This window comes from Balaenoptera physalus (assembly GCF_965194825.1).
Source record: "Balaenoptera physalus genome assembly, chromosome: 2".
NCBI classification, from domain to species: Eukaryota; Metazoa; Chordata; class Mammalia; order Artiodactyla; family Balaenopteridae; genus Balaenoptera; species Balaenoptera physalus.
The window spans coordinates 156,215,239-156,231,805 of record NC_138883.1 but is presented as its reverse complement, the minus strand read 5'-3'; the positions used below and the strand labels follow the sequence as shown (position 1 = coordinate 156,231,805).

Sequence of the window (16,567 nt, the reverse complement as noted above, 5' to 3'; positions counted from 1 at the left end):
ACTGAGCACTGAAACTCCTAGTATCAAAAAGAGTGAAAACCAGGGACTTCCCTGGTGGCACAGTGGTTAAGAATCTGCCTGCCAATCCCACCCCTCTAGGTGGTGACCACCTAGAGGGGTGGAATAGGGAGGGTGGGAGGGAGACACAAGAGGGAGGGGATATGGGGATATATGTATATGTATAGCTGAGTCACTTTGTTATACAGAGGAAACTAACACAACACTGTAAAGCAATTATACTCCAATAAAGATGTTAAAAAAAAAAAAGAATCCACCTGCCAATGCAGGGCACACAGGTTCGATCTCTGGTCCAGAAAGATCCCACATGGATCCCTGGTCCGGGAAGATCCCACATGCCACGGAGCAACTAAGCCCCTGTGCCACAACTACTGAGCCTGCGCTCTAGAGCCCGTGAGCCACAGCTACTGAGCCCGCGTGCCACAACTGCTGAAGCCCACGTGGCTAGAGCCCATGCTCTGCAACAAGAGAAGCCACTGCAATGAGAAGCCCGAGCTCCACAACAAAGAGTAGCCCCCGCTCGCTGCAACTAGAGAAAGCCTGTGTGCAGCAACGAAGACCCAACACAGCCAAAGAAAAAAAAGAGTGAAAACCAGACATTATTTGCCTCCTGATGAAGGAACATGACCCTGCATCTATCTTGCCAGAGGTACTGATCAATCCTCAGATTCTTGCTGCCAATTTCCAAGAAACACATTGTGCTGCACCATGAGTACACAGTCAGCAAAATCCAGACTGGGAAATCCTATAAGTCCAACCACCCAGGTTCCTCAACGAATACATCGTAAGGAAAAAGAGGGATTTGGTGGGGGCAGGGAATTACAGGGAGGATCTGTAGATTAAAAGAAACTTTAAAAGACATGTGAAGTAAAAAGAGGGGCTATGAAAAGAAATTAAAGTATCTAGAGATACATGTTTGACTGACAGAACTATAAAGAAAAGCAAAGCAGTATGTGCTATAAAGTGAGGACAGTGGAGGGAGGGAAGAGGGGCTGGCCATGTGGAGGGCTCTGGGGTGGTTGGTAAAGTTTTATGTATTGAACTGGGAGATGGTTAAAAAGTATTTTCTTTATAATAATTCACTAAGCTATACCCACACCCCCAGAAAAAAACAGATCAGTAAGGATAAAAATTTCCTTTAAGTCAACCAATTAGGCAGTACTTGGGATCTCAGTGAGAGTTGCTTCAAGAAAAGGATGGAGGGAGAAGTCAGATGGCAGTAGCTTGAGAAATAAATAGTAGGGATTGAAATAGACACATATCCTTGAGTCTAAGGAGTCAAAACACTTCCTATTAAAAGATCTAGAAGGATTCATACTTTAAACAAGGTTATTCATGGTGAATGGGAGTACGAGGAAAATGAGGAGGACCTTTCGTTTTATACTGAATATACTTAGGCAATATTTCTTTTTTTTTTTTTCAACACGCTTGTGTTACTTTTGTTAATTATTTTGAACCTGTAAATGTTTACCTTTTAAAAGAGCTTCATAGTGACTTCCCTCATGGTTCAGTGGTTAAGACTCCGTGCTCCCAATGCAGGGTACCCGGTTCAATCACTGGTCAGGGAACTAGATACCGCATGCCAAAACTAAGATCCCGCACGCGGCCACAGAAGTCCTGCGTGCCGCAAGTAAGATCCAGTGCAGTCAAATAAATAAATAAATAGAACTTCCCTGGTGGCGCAGTGGTTAAGAATCTGCCTGCCAATGCAGGGGACACGGGTTCGATCCCCGGCCCAGAAGATCCCACATGCTGCAGAGCAACTAAGCCCGTGCACCACAGCTACTGAGCCTGCGCTCTAGGGCCCGTGAGCCACAACTACTGAGCCCCCGTGTCACAACTACTGAAGCCCGCGTGCCTGGAGCTCCGCAATGAAGAGTAGCCCCAATCACTGCAACTAGAGAAAACCCGTGCGCAGCAACGAAGACCCAACGCAGCGAAATAAAATAAAATATAAATAATAAAAAAAATAAATATTTTTTTAAAAAACTACACACAAAACAATACTTAATAAATAAATAAACAAACAAACAAATAAATAAAAGAGCTTCATAATATAAGCCCTGGGGGAGAAGAGACAAACTGAGAAGAATTTCAAATAGTTTCTGGAGAAGAGTTTAATTTGAAGGTGGAAATACTCCACCTTCAAAGAGGGGGCGTGTAACTCCCTGCTCCTTAACTGTGGGCTAGGTATAAGGAATTCTTTCCAAAGATGACAGTGTGGGAAGCAGGAAAGAGGGTATCTTTACAGTGGAGAAACCTGAGAAACACTACCTCGGCCAGGTGACCAAGGTCAACATCAATACTGATCAATCACGTTGATAGGATGTCCCCCTAATATGATGTGATGAAAATGGCACTTTACTTCTGTGGTCTTCCTCCCCCAAAACTCATAACTCCAGTCCGATCATGAGAAAAGCCTCAGACAAATTCCAACAGAAGGGCATCTATAATATATCTGACCAATACTTCTCAAAACTGTCAAGGTCATCAGAAACAGGGAAAGTCTGAGAAACTGTCACAGCCAACAGGAGCCTAAGACAGGACAACTAAAGTAATGAGTATCCTGGATGGGATCCTGGAACAGAAAAAGGATATTAGGTAAAAACTAAAAATAATGGGCTTTAGTTAATAATAACGTATTGACATTGGTTCATTAACTATAACAAACATCCCATACTAAATATAACATACTAAAACTATGGGAAACTGGGTACAGGATATAAGGGGACCCTCTGTACTATATTCTCAATTTTTCTGTAAACCTAAAACTATTCTAAAAAATAAAGTTAATTTAAAATATTTTAGAAATAAAAACCCTAAAAGTAGCAACATCACAGTATCTTTACCAAGTTTGCTAGGTTGACGTTGGTAAGTTTCTGCAATAAATAAAGCAGAGTAAATGGTTTCTATTTATTTTTTCTTTCTCAAATATTATGGACAGATCAACAGACCACCTGAACACTACTGAACACACTCTGAGAACCAAACAATGACTTTGGCAGAGAATGCTATTTTTCACGCATTCCTCAGCACAACAAAACAGGGAAGAAAAATTTGTTACTGTTGTGAATCTGAAAATACATATGGCAGGCTGGCGGGAGAATGTTCTTGGTAAAACACACTGGGTACCGGCCATCACAACTGTAATAGTCTATGCAAGACGTGCATTTATAAAATACTTCAAACAGGTCTCACTTGTAAACATGTAATCAGATACAACGGGCAGGAATGCCTTCTACTTCATCTCCTCCCACACCATCTTCACAGGGCTGACAATCAGAGAGCTTCTCCATCAAGCACGCACCCCAGCCCAGCTGTTAAGTTTGTGTTCCCTCAGCCCTAAGCATGTGATTAATGTTGTTTTAGATTTATTCTTATTGTCAAGTCACTTCACAAATGTATATTGTCTTTCAAGCGAAAAGGAAATTCCTCAAGAGTGAGGAAGCAGGACTTCCCTGGCAGCACAGTGGTTAAGAATCCGCCTATCAATGCAGGGGACACAGGTTCGAGCCCTGGTTCGGGAAGATCCCACATGCCGCGGAGCAACTAAGCCCATGAGCCACACTACTGAGCCCCCATGCCACACCTACCTACTGAAGCCCACATGCCTAGAGCCCGTGCTCTGCAACAAGAGAAGCTACTGCAATGAGAAGCCCGCGCACTGCAACGAAGAGTAGCTCCCGCTCACTGCAACTACAGAAAGCCTGTGCACAGCAACAAAGACCCAACACAGCCCAAAATAAATAAATAAATAAATTTATTTAAAAAAGAAAAAAAAAAGAAGAGAGATGGGACATTGATTGTTACGTGTCCTATGCGTTCAGCACCGTACTATTCTATATAAATGTCTTACAAAATCTCTCACTTAGTCCTCACCATCACTCACGTGGCAGGTATTATTATACCTATCCTATGGATGATGGATATGAAGTTCGGAAAAGTAAAGTGACTTGGTGAGACTGTAAACTCAGTAACTAGTTGAGTCACGTCTGAACAGCTCCACGAAGCCCAAGCTTCTTCTACTACAGCCCGCTGCTCCTTCAGGCCTTCTACGCTTCCACCCCCACCAGATGACAGACTGCTGTGTGTGGAGAAGACATTCACACGCTTTTGTGACGAGAACCAAGTCAAAGGATTGATAAGAGGGTAGTCCCATGACAGTACTTTGTGAACAAAATGTTATGACCAAAGTATGACCATGTCCATGGCTCTTAGGAAAATGAAAACAAAATAAAAAGCTTGGTGAACAGGTGTTATTATCAAAGCTGTTCACGTCTGTACCACACTGCACACCACTAACCGGAATACTAGATACTTTCTAACATGCTGTGCCTGTGGAAAAAAAGACATCAGGTTGTAAATGACTCATTAAGTTGACTTGTGTGGCTATATTAAAAAATGGTAACCACAGGACTGTATTTTATGTCCTTTTCCATGAATAAGGGGAAAAGTTTTTGATAAGCATCTTACTGTACTGCCTATCATTACTACATCCTTATGAACCATAAGCATATCGTATGAATCAGCAATACCTCTGCTCCTAGAAAATCCCTAAGTGTTAGCTGAAAAGAGAAGTGGTCAAGGCTTACATTATTCTCCTCTTAAAATGTTTATAATTTTTATTGAAGAAAACTTGAAATAAGATTCTTCTTTTGCTTCAAATAATCCAGAAGAGAAACTGAAAAATTTACTACTGTAATTTCAGACAGAAGTCACTAGCTAAAATCACTGAATTGTTTTTCATACTTCCTTCACTACCCAGCATAAATCTACTATCTCAGTTACATTTCCTTGGCAGTATTTAAACATGATAACCGTATCACTTGGAGAGAATTTCACTGTGCCATAAAAATGAAACAAAAGGGTTAAGCGTAGATTATAATCAAAGTCCTAGCCTTGGTTTTGAGTAATGAGCTCATTAGGGCTTATTACATTGTTAAAAATAATTAAATAACTCTCTAAATGAATAAATGCAGGCCATGCATGGACCAGAGATGAACCTGTGCGTGACCCAGGAACTGAGATTAATCAAATATGAATTCAAATTTTCAAAAAGACTAGAAAAAAATTAAACAATATAACTATTAAACAGGAGGTGTAACAAGAGACAGAATGAAATGAAAACTACAAAACAGATTTAGAAACCTCCAAAGCGCACCGAGAAAATGGACTAAAACTTTCTACATGGGGAAGATAGTAGTTCCGACTGAATCACACGCCAGCTGATAATGAACATAAGTCTTGGCCGTTACACATTACCACTGTCTAACCCACTGACATAAAACTCATATCCTTCTGAGATCACTGATGTGTCAGTTATATACAGTGCCTTTCCTTTAGTTTCCTCCTATGTAACGCCTTCAGTTTCCCCCCAGCATTTGATTACCATTCATGTTTTCTTAGCACAATTCCAAATTTTGTGTACTTCTAAGTGGCCTTTCAGCTAAAAATTTCAGAGCCATACAAAGATTATTCTTAAAGTACAAGAGGACACATCACGGACTGACTTAGCACTACTTTCATGAAGAGGTCCAGGATGCTGAATAAATCACATCCAATGACAACAGCAAAGAAGGACATTCCAGGCCTACTTGATAGTCACGACCTGTTTATACGAGAAAATGGAGTTCTTTTCAATACAGCTACTACCAGGCCTCTGCCCAAGAAACCCTCCTTTGATAATTTTAATATTGAAACGTATTTGTTATATTTTTAAAGTAAATAAATATATGCTTAGAGATGCTGTAACAAATATAAGTTTCTATGATCAAAAACATTGACATTGGGGAATGAGGGGTTTAAAGAGATGACTTTACATAGGGAGCTACAAACAGTAAGATTTCCTCCAAGGTAATAAAGGCTACAAATACAAATAAATTCAAAGCCGGGGAGGAGACAGATTTTTAGCAGCTACTAAGGAAAGCTGGGGATGACCGAGATGCATGTGAAGATTTCCAAGTCCTGCTGTTCATGTACCATTAGGCCAGAAAAGGAGAAACAAGGAACCTCTACAGGCAAGATCCTATAAACAACGTTTACTTGAATTGAGTTCAAGAACATTTACTGAAGGCACCCTTTGTATCACATTTACTGGTGAAACTGATTGCTGCCTTCAGTCAGGATTAAATCTCTAAGAACTTTAAGCAGAAAAGTGCTAAGCTGTCAAGCAGAGTCTTTTTCTAAGGGACTCAAATCAGAAAGCTATGACAACTTTCCAAAAGGTTACAGCGAGTTCTTTCCACACCCATGGTGCCTATCACCAAGCACGAACACAGCACTTCACCTCAGCACATTTGATTACAGCACCAGCACTGTTCAGTAGAGGGCCTGCTGCCCCGAGACCCAGCGTGTCTGATGGCCACGCACCAACCCAGGATAAATCTCTACAACTTAGGGCCAGTTTTCATCCAGTTTTTCAGATGAGGAAACACTGACACACAGACTGTAAAACAACTTATTTCATGTCTAAAGCTAGTCTCTGAAACAAGTAAGTTAACACTTCAAAATGCTATTAAAGTGCAATTGGAGATTAGAAGAAATGAACCACAAGAAACTGGGACCCTCGGGAATTGCTGGTGGGAAGGAAAAAAGGTGCAGCCACTGTGGAAACAGTATAGCTGTTCCTCAAACAATTAAATATAGAATTACCATATGATACAGCAATTCCTCTTCTGAGTATAGACCCCAAAGAACTGAAAAGCAGGGAATCAGGTATTTGCAACGTTCATAGCAGTATTATTTGCAACACCCAAAAGGTAGAAACAACCCAAGTATCCACCACCAAGTGAATAGATAAACAAAATGTGGTTTAATACGTACAATGAGGTATCATTCCGCCTTAAAAAGGAGAGAAATTCTGACACCTGCTACAACATAGATGAATCTTGAAGACATTATGCTGAGTAAAGTAAGCCAGACACAAGATAAGTAAGATTCCACTTATATGAAGTACTTAGAGTCGTCAAATTCATAGACAGAAAATAGAATGGTGGCTGCCAGGGGCTAAGGGGATGAGGAGTTATTGTTTAATGGTTACAGAGTTGGAGGTTAAAAAGTTCTGGAGATGAACAGTGGTGTTGGTAGCGTAACAATGTGAATGTACTTAATACCACCGAACTGTACATCAATAAAAAGGTTAGAAAGTTATTTCTGCCATCATTGGCATTATCCTGAAGCACATCTATGGCTTTAGAATTTTAAAAAAGAAAGAAATTTCAGCTTTTCCATTTTTTAACAAGAAAAAATATTCTGTACCTGTGTTAAAGACCACAAATTACTATGTATCTCTTTAGAATCTTAGTGAACCTAAATGATTAACATGTAAAATCATGCAGGAAAAAAGGAACTCTGCATGGATTGACTACTGTGCCTGATTAGGTATTATTTTACAGTAAAAATTCTATATGACCAAACATAAACATTTCTACTCATCGTAAAAATGCAGATAGCACACTCTCACTGCTGATGGCCCAGGTTCAATCCTTGGTCGGGGAACTAAGATCCCACAAGCCACACAGCGCAGTCAAAAACAAAACAAAACAAAACAAAACAGATAAATAGATAAATCTGCATAATATTAGTGAATGTTCACTCACTCACTGTTTCCAGTATTATCCAACTCACATTTATAATAAGGGGGGAAAGGGGAGAGCTACCCCAATTTTCTTTATGTTTCAAAGGCTTTCTCATTTACTTAATATCCCATTCTCATATAATACATCTTTGACAGACTTCTCTCTGTGGTCACATTCTGTTCTCCCCTACTTAAAATTTACAAAGGAAATCAAAGCCTCATCAGATATACCCTGGATTCCATGGGTCTGCCTGGTGAGGCCCGCTGCAAGTTTGTTGGCTTAAAGGTTAGAATAATTTGTAAGTAGTATTACAATATTTTTACTGCATTTCTAGAATTTATATGTTAGCATAACTTTTTATGTAATTCTGTTAGGAAATCTAAGAAGATTAAAAACCCGTTAAAATAGTTACAAATATATGAGCGAGAAACAAACAAAAAACCCCACAAACCTTCTTGAGAAGACACAATGGGTGGCATGTAATCAGGGATGTATTCTTTTCTTTCCTCTGCATCTTTACTTCCGGGTTGAGGAAACTGAAGTACGTTGTTCTTGCTAACAGGAAATGAAGGAATTTGATGTGGGAAAGTGACAGGTTCAATGTTGTGGATGTAGTCTTCTAGTTCATGAAGACTAACCCCCATGAGTTGGAAAGCTTCACCAACATCATCCAAAATTGGGTCTGTCCGGCCATCTGAAACAAAGTCAAAAGCAAAGCAAATTATTTTAAGCAAATTCCATGAATATTTTTTAGAATATGAAGAAAAAAGTATCAGGTAAATATGCAGCTCAGAATCAAATATACTATAACTTAAGACCCAGTTATGGAAAGAATTGAATAGATTTTCAATAGAACATCATATTGTTTAAATATTAGAAAGATGACTCTGAAAGTCAATTTTAAATATGATCTGACAACCAACCAGAACACCACAGACAATTCATACTAACAATCAGCCAGGACAGAACTAATGTCAAAAGTAACTTATAGATGGTCAACAGCACCTGGAACAGTGGCTGACACAAAGTAAATGCCCGAAAATGTTACTATTATTATATTTTATCAAATAAGTATTGATAGAACGCTGAGCTAGGTAAATGTCCATTCCATTTTCTCTACTGCTCAGTGATACAACTCTGGAAACTACAACAGTGGTTGGCATATAGTTGGCACTCCATAAACATTTGTTGAATGAATTATACCACTGAATCAATTTTTTAAATCCAAGAAAATGTGCTGAAAGAGCTTAGACCATAAAGGTAATTTATATATAAATTTTAAATGTATTTAGAAGACACCATATAAAATGGGTAGAGATAAAATGATAAAACATTAGATATAGTGAGATTCTCTTTACAAAAGGAAGTTTCTCCTCTGCCTGCTCTTAGCAGAACTTAAGGTCTCTACATCTTTTAAAACTTCTATGAAAATTCCAGTTCCAGATTTCCAATAAATAGCTTATTTTTTTTTAAGTATAATCTCCTATGATCATGCCAAACTCAGTTTGTCTGAAATTAAATCATGATGTAAAATGGAAAAGAATAATCCAAAGTTCATAAAAATCAGACACATGTTGGCTCACACCCACACAAGGAAACTTCTGGAAGGATATACATCCAACTGTAACAGTTTATGGGGCTGAAAGCTGCAGAACAGGGGAAGGGCAGAGTTGAAGCAGGAGACTCGTTTCTAACTTCAAAGATTTTGTAGTCTGAATTTTTATACAAGTATGGGTTACTTCTTTGACGTAGAAAAAAGAGAGGATAAATAAAATGAATACTCATTCTTTCCCTTAATGACAGACAGGCATTTCAACTCTCTGATTCTTATTAAAAGCAATATTCTTTTCTCAATCTTAAAAATGTGGTCCTCTTGAATTCTTTCCACATTTTTGCAATTTCAACCCAAGACCTTCCGGTGCTCCCCCTGCACCCTTTTGGGTCCCGGCTTTCAGAATTTTTCCTTTCTCCCTCTTCCTACTCTCACTGTCTCAGCCTAGTTTCAAGTCTCCCCACTTGCGCTTCTCTTGCACTTAACCAACAGCTCAATTGTCTCGAAGCCTCACTTTCATCACGCAATCCCCCTCCGTAAGAGTATGCAGTGTTTCCTACCACGTTGTAATTTCTCTGTTAAGTCCCTCCCCAAGCTGATTTCGCTCCATTTAACGTTTTCCTCTAGCACCTTCCAAATGAACTGGTTACATATGCCAAGCTGGCCGCCTCACTTACTCCCACTTGGTTATCTCAGGTTATGCTTTTCTCTACCTGGCACGCTCCCTACATTATACAACCTTGCTTCATGGCTCAACTCAAATCTCATCTTTCCAGTGAATCCTGCCCTGGAACCCAGAGTGTGCATGTGTCTCTCCTTCACTGTATTCCTTTTGCATTTACTGCCTATACCTATACCGTGCACTGCTTTCAGTGTACACACACATTATTTAATGTATAATACAATGCATACAGAAACTTCTGCCCCTGAATGCTTTGGCAAATCGTTATCTTAGGGAATTTTTCAAATGCATTATTTGTTGAATTGATAGTAACTTCTGATACTTGCTTTAACTTTAGAGCGTGTTTTTAAAAAGGAACAAATACCATCAGTTTGTTTTTACTGACATTTCGACACCCTTTTACACACCTTACGGGCAGGGACTGTGCCTAAGTAATCCTATGTCTCCAACACGCAGCACAGAACTCAGATCATAAGTGGTGCTCAATAAACGTGTGTCAGAAAGACAAAGGAAATAAAGAAACAGAATACAAGATTGCATAGTGGTGACCTGATGTTACAGAATTCTGGTTTAAAATAAGAATAGTGTAGAGAAAAGAATATTTAAAAGTCTATGACTAAAAAGGAAAAAAAAAAAAAAGGTCATGAAGAACCTAGTGGTGGGATGGGAGTAAAGACTCAGACCTACTGGAGAATAGACTTGAGGACGTGGGGAGGGGGAAGGGTGAGATGTGACAAAGTGAGAGAGTGGCATGGACATATATACACTGCCAAATGTAAAATGGATAGCTGGTGGGAGGCAACTGCATAGCGCAGGGAGATCAGCTCTGTGTTTTGTGACCACCTGGAGGGGTGGGATGGGGAGGGTGGGAGGGAGGGAGGGAGGGAGATGCGGGAGGCAGGAGATATGGGAGCATGTGTATGTGTATAACTGATTCACTTTGTTGTGAAGCAGAAGCTAGCACACCACTGTGGAGCAATTGTGCTCCAATAAAGATGTTAAAAAAAAAAAAAGTCTATGACTAATAAGTATACCAGGAATTAGCATTTTCAAAAAGTCACCAAACCACAATGGAGAATAATGAACCCGATCATCGTATTCTCACTAAAAGCAAGAAAATCATTACAGAAATTGGGTAATTATCGAGGTTCACATTAACACAAAACAGGGATCGCCCGATGACTCTAGAATACCTGGTTGCTTGGAGTGCCAGCACCTGTCTGGTTCCATGTATAAGGCAGGAACGGTCACTATGTATTCAGGGTTATTCTGATTACCTAAAGGTACAGAACATCTGTCCTCATTTAGGGAACTTGGTAGCAAAAATATAACCTGGACTATGCATGCTGTAACAGTATACTCAAGCACCAGAAGGGAGGAGGGAGGGAAGAGAAGCAAAAGCAGAGAGTGGTGTGCTGGTGGTGTACTTTTAAGATCAAGATGAATGAGAGCTACTCAGCAGTTCCAAATTCAGATTAGAAGTATCCATGAAATCAAGCTGTCTAAAAATACACATTTTTAAAACTCAAAAGGTGAAATGACTAAATAGTTATTGTGGTGGTGGATTATCAGTTCCCTTATTTATTCAACAAATACTTCCTGGGTGCCTATTCTATTATGGCACTGTACTAGGTTACAGAATACAAATATAATAAATTTGTCTCCTGGGGAGGGGAGAGGGGAGGGTGAGAGATATACACAGATGATTACAAAACAAGGTGTTCAATAACATAGCAGAAATATGCACAGAATTATGAGAACAGGTATCACGAGTTTGCTAAAGCAAGTGATAAGTGAATCTCAAACTAGAAGTCGTACTACTGGTGGACCAGGGGGCGAAGGACACGCTAGGAAACAGCACGCAGGCAGGAACGGATGGCTTAAAGTGTTTCGGAAAAGGCAGGTAGCTCAGCATGGTTGCAGATTTAGGATGACAGAATGGCAGAAGATAAGAAAAATGCTGGCTCACAAAGGGAAGTGTGTGCTGCTTGAGAGCTTAGATTTTTCAGCCTGTAACCAACTGAAATATTTCTGAGAATGACACAACCAGATTTGCATGACGGAGAGATTAACAGATTATTCTGGCAGCGCTATGGCGCTGGACTGGAATTTGGGGCCTAAGAAGTAAAGTGTATTCATGGGTCTCAACTTTTCAGTGGAGCAACCTCTTTAACAAAAAATATCCTATGAAACACTTCACCCAGTTTTCCAGCTTAACACCTGAAAAATAATGCCCCGAAACTTAAATGAGGGGTAGTTCCCCCTCCACACACACAGACTTCCCATCAATGAGATGATGTGTTGCTTCTACTTAGTAAATGCCACCAGCTATAGGTACTACCAGACATTCGCTTAAAAACCATGTACTGTAGCCCAGATTACCTGGGGAGCCTTGTAAATTGCCGAAGATCCCTCTAGCACACTTCGACAACCACTGACACAAAAATATAGACGAGGAGGAAATCAGTGGGTGGCGGAGACGTAAGCCACAGTTAATCGAAGTGAAACCGACCAAGTCGGCCTTGGGAAGGAGTAAGCAGAGGTGCTGTCTATGAAACGAGCACGTAAAGAAGAGGCAGTGTCCCTAACGGAGCAGAGCTGTCAACGAGTATGTGTTGTCAGGAGCTGAAGAATGGCCAGGCTTGTAAGAAACGGCCGGTAGACGGAGCGCCTGTGACAACTAGTTGTAGTAGTTTGCGGGCAAGGGAGGAAAAGGACCAAAGTAACAGAGGCTGTAAGACATTCTGGAGGTGGTTCTACGCGCAGCCCAAGTAGACGATGATTAAGACCGATGATGAGATCACAGAGGAGGGCAGAGGCTGTGGAGCTGGGAGCGGGGACAGGGCTCAGGCTACGGGCGGGATAAGTTAGCGGCTGACGAAGAGGGACCAAAGGGATGACTCTAGTTTCCAGGGACAGTGGAAGCGGAGGGGCGTCAGGGGCCGAGAAGACACCCAATCGCGGGGTGGGGGTGAAGGACCAACACCTCCTGGACGCCGGGAGAGCGAAGGGGAACGCGGAGGTGTCACCCGTGACTGGCCAGAGGCAGCCCTCCCGCACCCAGCCCGGTACTCACACAGCTCAGAGTACCGGTGGCAGCCCCGTCCCAGCTGCTGCAGGTAGCGCTGCAGCACGTCCGTGAGGAGGTGGCAGGCGCTCAGTTGCACCGAGTCCCAGCCCAGCGCCTGGCAGATCTGCGCCACCGAGACCCTCAACAACGACCTGGAGTAACTCTCGCACATCCCGCTCCGTGGACTCCACCGCAGTCCTTGCTGCCACTTCTCTCCACCCCCGCCGCCTAACCTTAGAAGAGCCCCTGATTCATCCTCTAGGGCCCCCGCGGCGGGGAAATCGTCCCCCCCGACCCCCGGCGACCACCTCAAAGCCTCAGCAGCACGGAGCGCGCCAGCCTGAGAGCCGCCATTTTGGACTCGCTCCGCCTCCCGCTGGATGGTCGCCGGGGGGAGGCAGCACTAGCCGAGTGCGGAGCGCGCCGATGAGGAAGCTCCGCCCCGTTGGAGCAGAGCGATGGTCCCGGTATCGACTCTCGGGCCTGGAAGAATGCAGGAAACGGCAGCTCAGAGCGCCGGTGGAGGATGCGCCCGAGGAGGCAGGTGCTTGGGGCCTTCCCGGGGTGCTCGCTCGGAGATGAAGGAGGAGGGAACGTCAGTGGTTCAGGGGCCGAAGAGCGAGCCGGGATATGAAACTGAAATGCGGGTGTTAGAGAAGAGTGGGAATCTGAGAGGCTGTGAGTGCAGGGGTGGGATTTGGGGCGTGGAAACTTCAGGACTCTCCCAGACTTGGATCTAATCCTCTGCTTGCCTCTGCTAAAAAAAAAAAAAAAGCTGTTTACCATTGTATAGATTAAATCAGGTCCAAGCTGTTAATCATGCCATTGAAAACCCTTCACTATAGGGCGAGGTGCAGGGTGTGGCCAGCGTGGCACTGACCTCCGTGCCCCTTTCTGCTCCGGGGGCAGCAGAAAACGTAATCAAGATCAATAATATTTTAATACAATTTTTAAAAAATCCAACCACTGCCCCCGAATTCCGGCCTCACTCACTTCTTTCTAATCCCAGCCCTGGTTTCAATAAAACTTTATTTACAAAAACGGGTGGCATGCTTGTGGGCAAGAGTTTGCCGATGTGCCCTTCACCAGCCTCTGGGACCTGTCAAAGGAAGAAAGGACTCAGTTGCCTGCGGAAAGTCCTTAACTCAGCGAAGCAGTCTGTGTATGGAGAACTGTTGCCTGCCCCAGTCTTCTCCTTGCTCCAGCCAAGTGTTGCCAGATCTTAACCAGATGCGGGACACCGAGATTTTGTGATCAATAGCTCGATCAATATTTTTAACTATTGGAAATACATTTTAAAAGTTTTAATTTGCAAGCCAAACTAATCCCACGGTTAAGCCAGATTCAGCCTATGGGTAGCCAGGTTGCAGTGGCTCACCTACTCAGTCTGTTTATCCTTTTGTGCTTTTTTCTTCTGAAAGCTTCTGGAGTGTTCCTCCCTTCCCCTCCTCTCCCTCCTGTGTTCCCCTCTTCTTGCACCTATCACAGTGCATTTAGTATTTGAGTTTACATGCCTCTCCAATAAACTGTGAGTTGCTGCATGGCTCTACGTTTTCCTTATAGGGACCATTCCAGAACTTTGAACATAATATTCAATTTTTTTGAAGTCCCAGAAACCCAGTAGAATGGAAAATATGATTCTTCCGCTAAATGACAATCTGTAGACAAGAGCAAGATGCTAGGTGGCAGGGTGCCTATAATATTTTCTCCACTGACACTTCTGTCCCCAAGGTTATCAGGGACCTTCTAGATGCTAAATCTGGGGGACACTTTTCAGTCCTAGACTTGCTTGACCATTTTGTAGCCATTTGAGAATGTTGAACACTACCTTAATTTTGAAACTCTAGTACCTTGGATCTTACAACAGTCTGCTCTCTTCTGTTCCAATACTTCTGCAGGCTCCTTTTACATCTCTTATATTGCCTCTGTGTGTGTGTTTTACCCCTTAATCTTTTATTTTGGAAAATTTCAAACCTACAGAAAAGTTGAAACAAGTATAAACACAGGTACACACTTCACCTAGATTCACCAATTGTTAATATTGACTATTTTGCCACATTTACTATGTTTACACACACACACACACACACACACACAAACCGTTTGTTTTTTTTTTTTTTCAGAACAGTTTGAAAATAAGTTGTAAACTTCGTGACATCTAATCCAGAAACAATTCAGCGTGTATATCCCCAGACAAGGACATTCCCCTACATAACCATGTGTCGCAGATTCAGTTCTCCAGTTCTGAGGTGGAGATCAACCTGCAGGTTTATTGAGTGCTACTGGGATCCACACCTGTGCAAGGGAAGGGGGTTGCACTGCATTTTCAAGGAGGGCCTCAGGCAATCCCATAGGGAGCTCTAACTCGGGGATGGCCTATCACCTCTGTCCTGAGTTGGGACAAGGGGTCTGGACCTTTATATTCCCTTGTTGGTAAGTCATTGCCTGAGGGCTTCCCTGGAAAGGGTGTGTGATCTCGGGCAAAGGAGCTGAGTGCAGCTGGGGCAATTCCACAGAACACTGAAGCCTTTAATCCTGAGCAGTGCGTTATGGTAGTCCGTACTGTCTTAGCTCCTGGCTGCCATAACTCAGACAGGGTAACTTATCAACAGACATTTATTTCTCACAGTTCTGGAGGTTGGAAGTCTGAGATCAGGGTGCAGCATGGTCATGTGAGGGCCCTCACCTGGGGCACAGATTCTCAGGTTGTAACCTCACAAGGTGGGAGGGGCTGGGGAGCTCTGTGGGATCTCTCTCTTTTTTTTTTTAATCAGTACAGCTTTTTTTTTTTTAATTATTTTTTAATTTTTTTCACTATTTTTAATTAATTAATTAATTAATTAATTTAGTTTTGGCTGTGTTGGGTCTTCGTTTCTGTGCGAGGGCTTTCTCCAGTTGTGGCAAGCGGGGGCCACTCTTCATCGCGGTGAGTGGGCCTCTCACTATCGCGGCCTCTCTTGTTGCGGAGCACAGGCTCCAGACGCGCAGGCCCAGTAGTTGTGGCTCACGGGCCCAGTTGCTCCGCGGCATGTGGGATCTTCCCAGACCAGGGCTCGAACCCGTGTCCCCTGCATTGGCAGGCAGATTCTCAACCACTGCGCCACCAGGGAAGCCCTGGGGGATCCACTCTTAAAACCAAACCTAATATTTTCCAGGTAGTCTTCTTCCTCTTATTTTCTTTATTTTTCTTTCTCCGTGGCTGAGTAATACCAGTAGTAAGATATATAAGTCAAGAGATTTTTTTTAAAATAACTGTTCTGGTTATGAACTTTCAGACTTACTTTTGTGCACATAAACACATTTTCAGCATAATTCCCTGGAAATTCATTTGTTACTGTGTCTATTAATACTTCAAACTCATTTTAAAAATTTGTTTATTTATTTATTTTTGGCTCTGTTGGTGCATGCAGGCCTTCTCTAGTCGTGGCGAGCAGGGGCTACTCTTTGTCGTGGTGCGCGGGCTTCTCGTTGCGGTGGCTTCCGTTGTTGCAGAGCACGGGCTCTAGGCACGAGGGCTCAGTAGTTGTGGCACGGGGACTCAGTAGTTGCAGCTCACGGGCTCTGGAGTAAAGGCTTAGTAGTTGTGGTGTACGGGCTTAGTTGCTCCGCAGCACGTGGGATCTTCCTGGACCAGGACTCAACCTGTGTCCCCTGCATTGGCAGGCGGA

At 42.5% G+C, this 16,567-nt stretch overlaps 1 protein-coding gene across 2 annotated transcripts in view; it reads right to left on the bottom strand.

The window, feature by feature from the left end:
* Positions 1–13,071, bottom strand: part of TAF3 (TATA-box binding protein associated factor 3) — a gene marked incomplete at its 5' end in the record, with an annotated part of 151,475 nt that extends 138,404 nt beyond the window's left edge. For both annotated transcript variants that reach the window (XM_082450561.1, XM_082450562.1), the window contains 2 exons: positions 8,047–8,289; positions 12,906–13,071. In XM_082450561.1, the coding sequence (XP_082306687.1) occupies positions 8,047–8,289; positions 12,906–13,071 (409 nt within the window). The remainder of the gene's footprint in view (positions 1–8,046; positions 8,290–12,905) is intronic.
* Between the last annotated feature and the right edge of the window lie 3,496 nt (positions 13,072–16,567).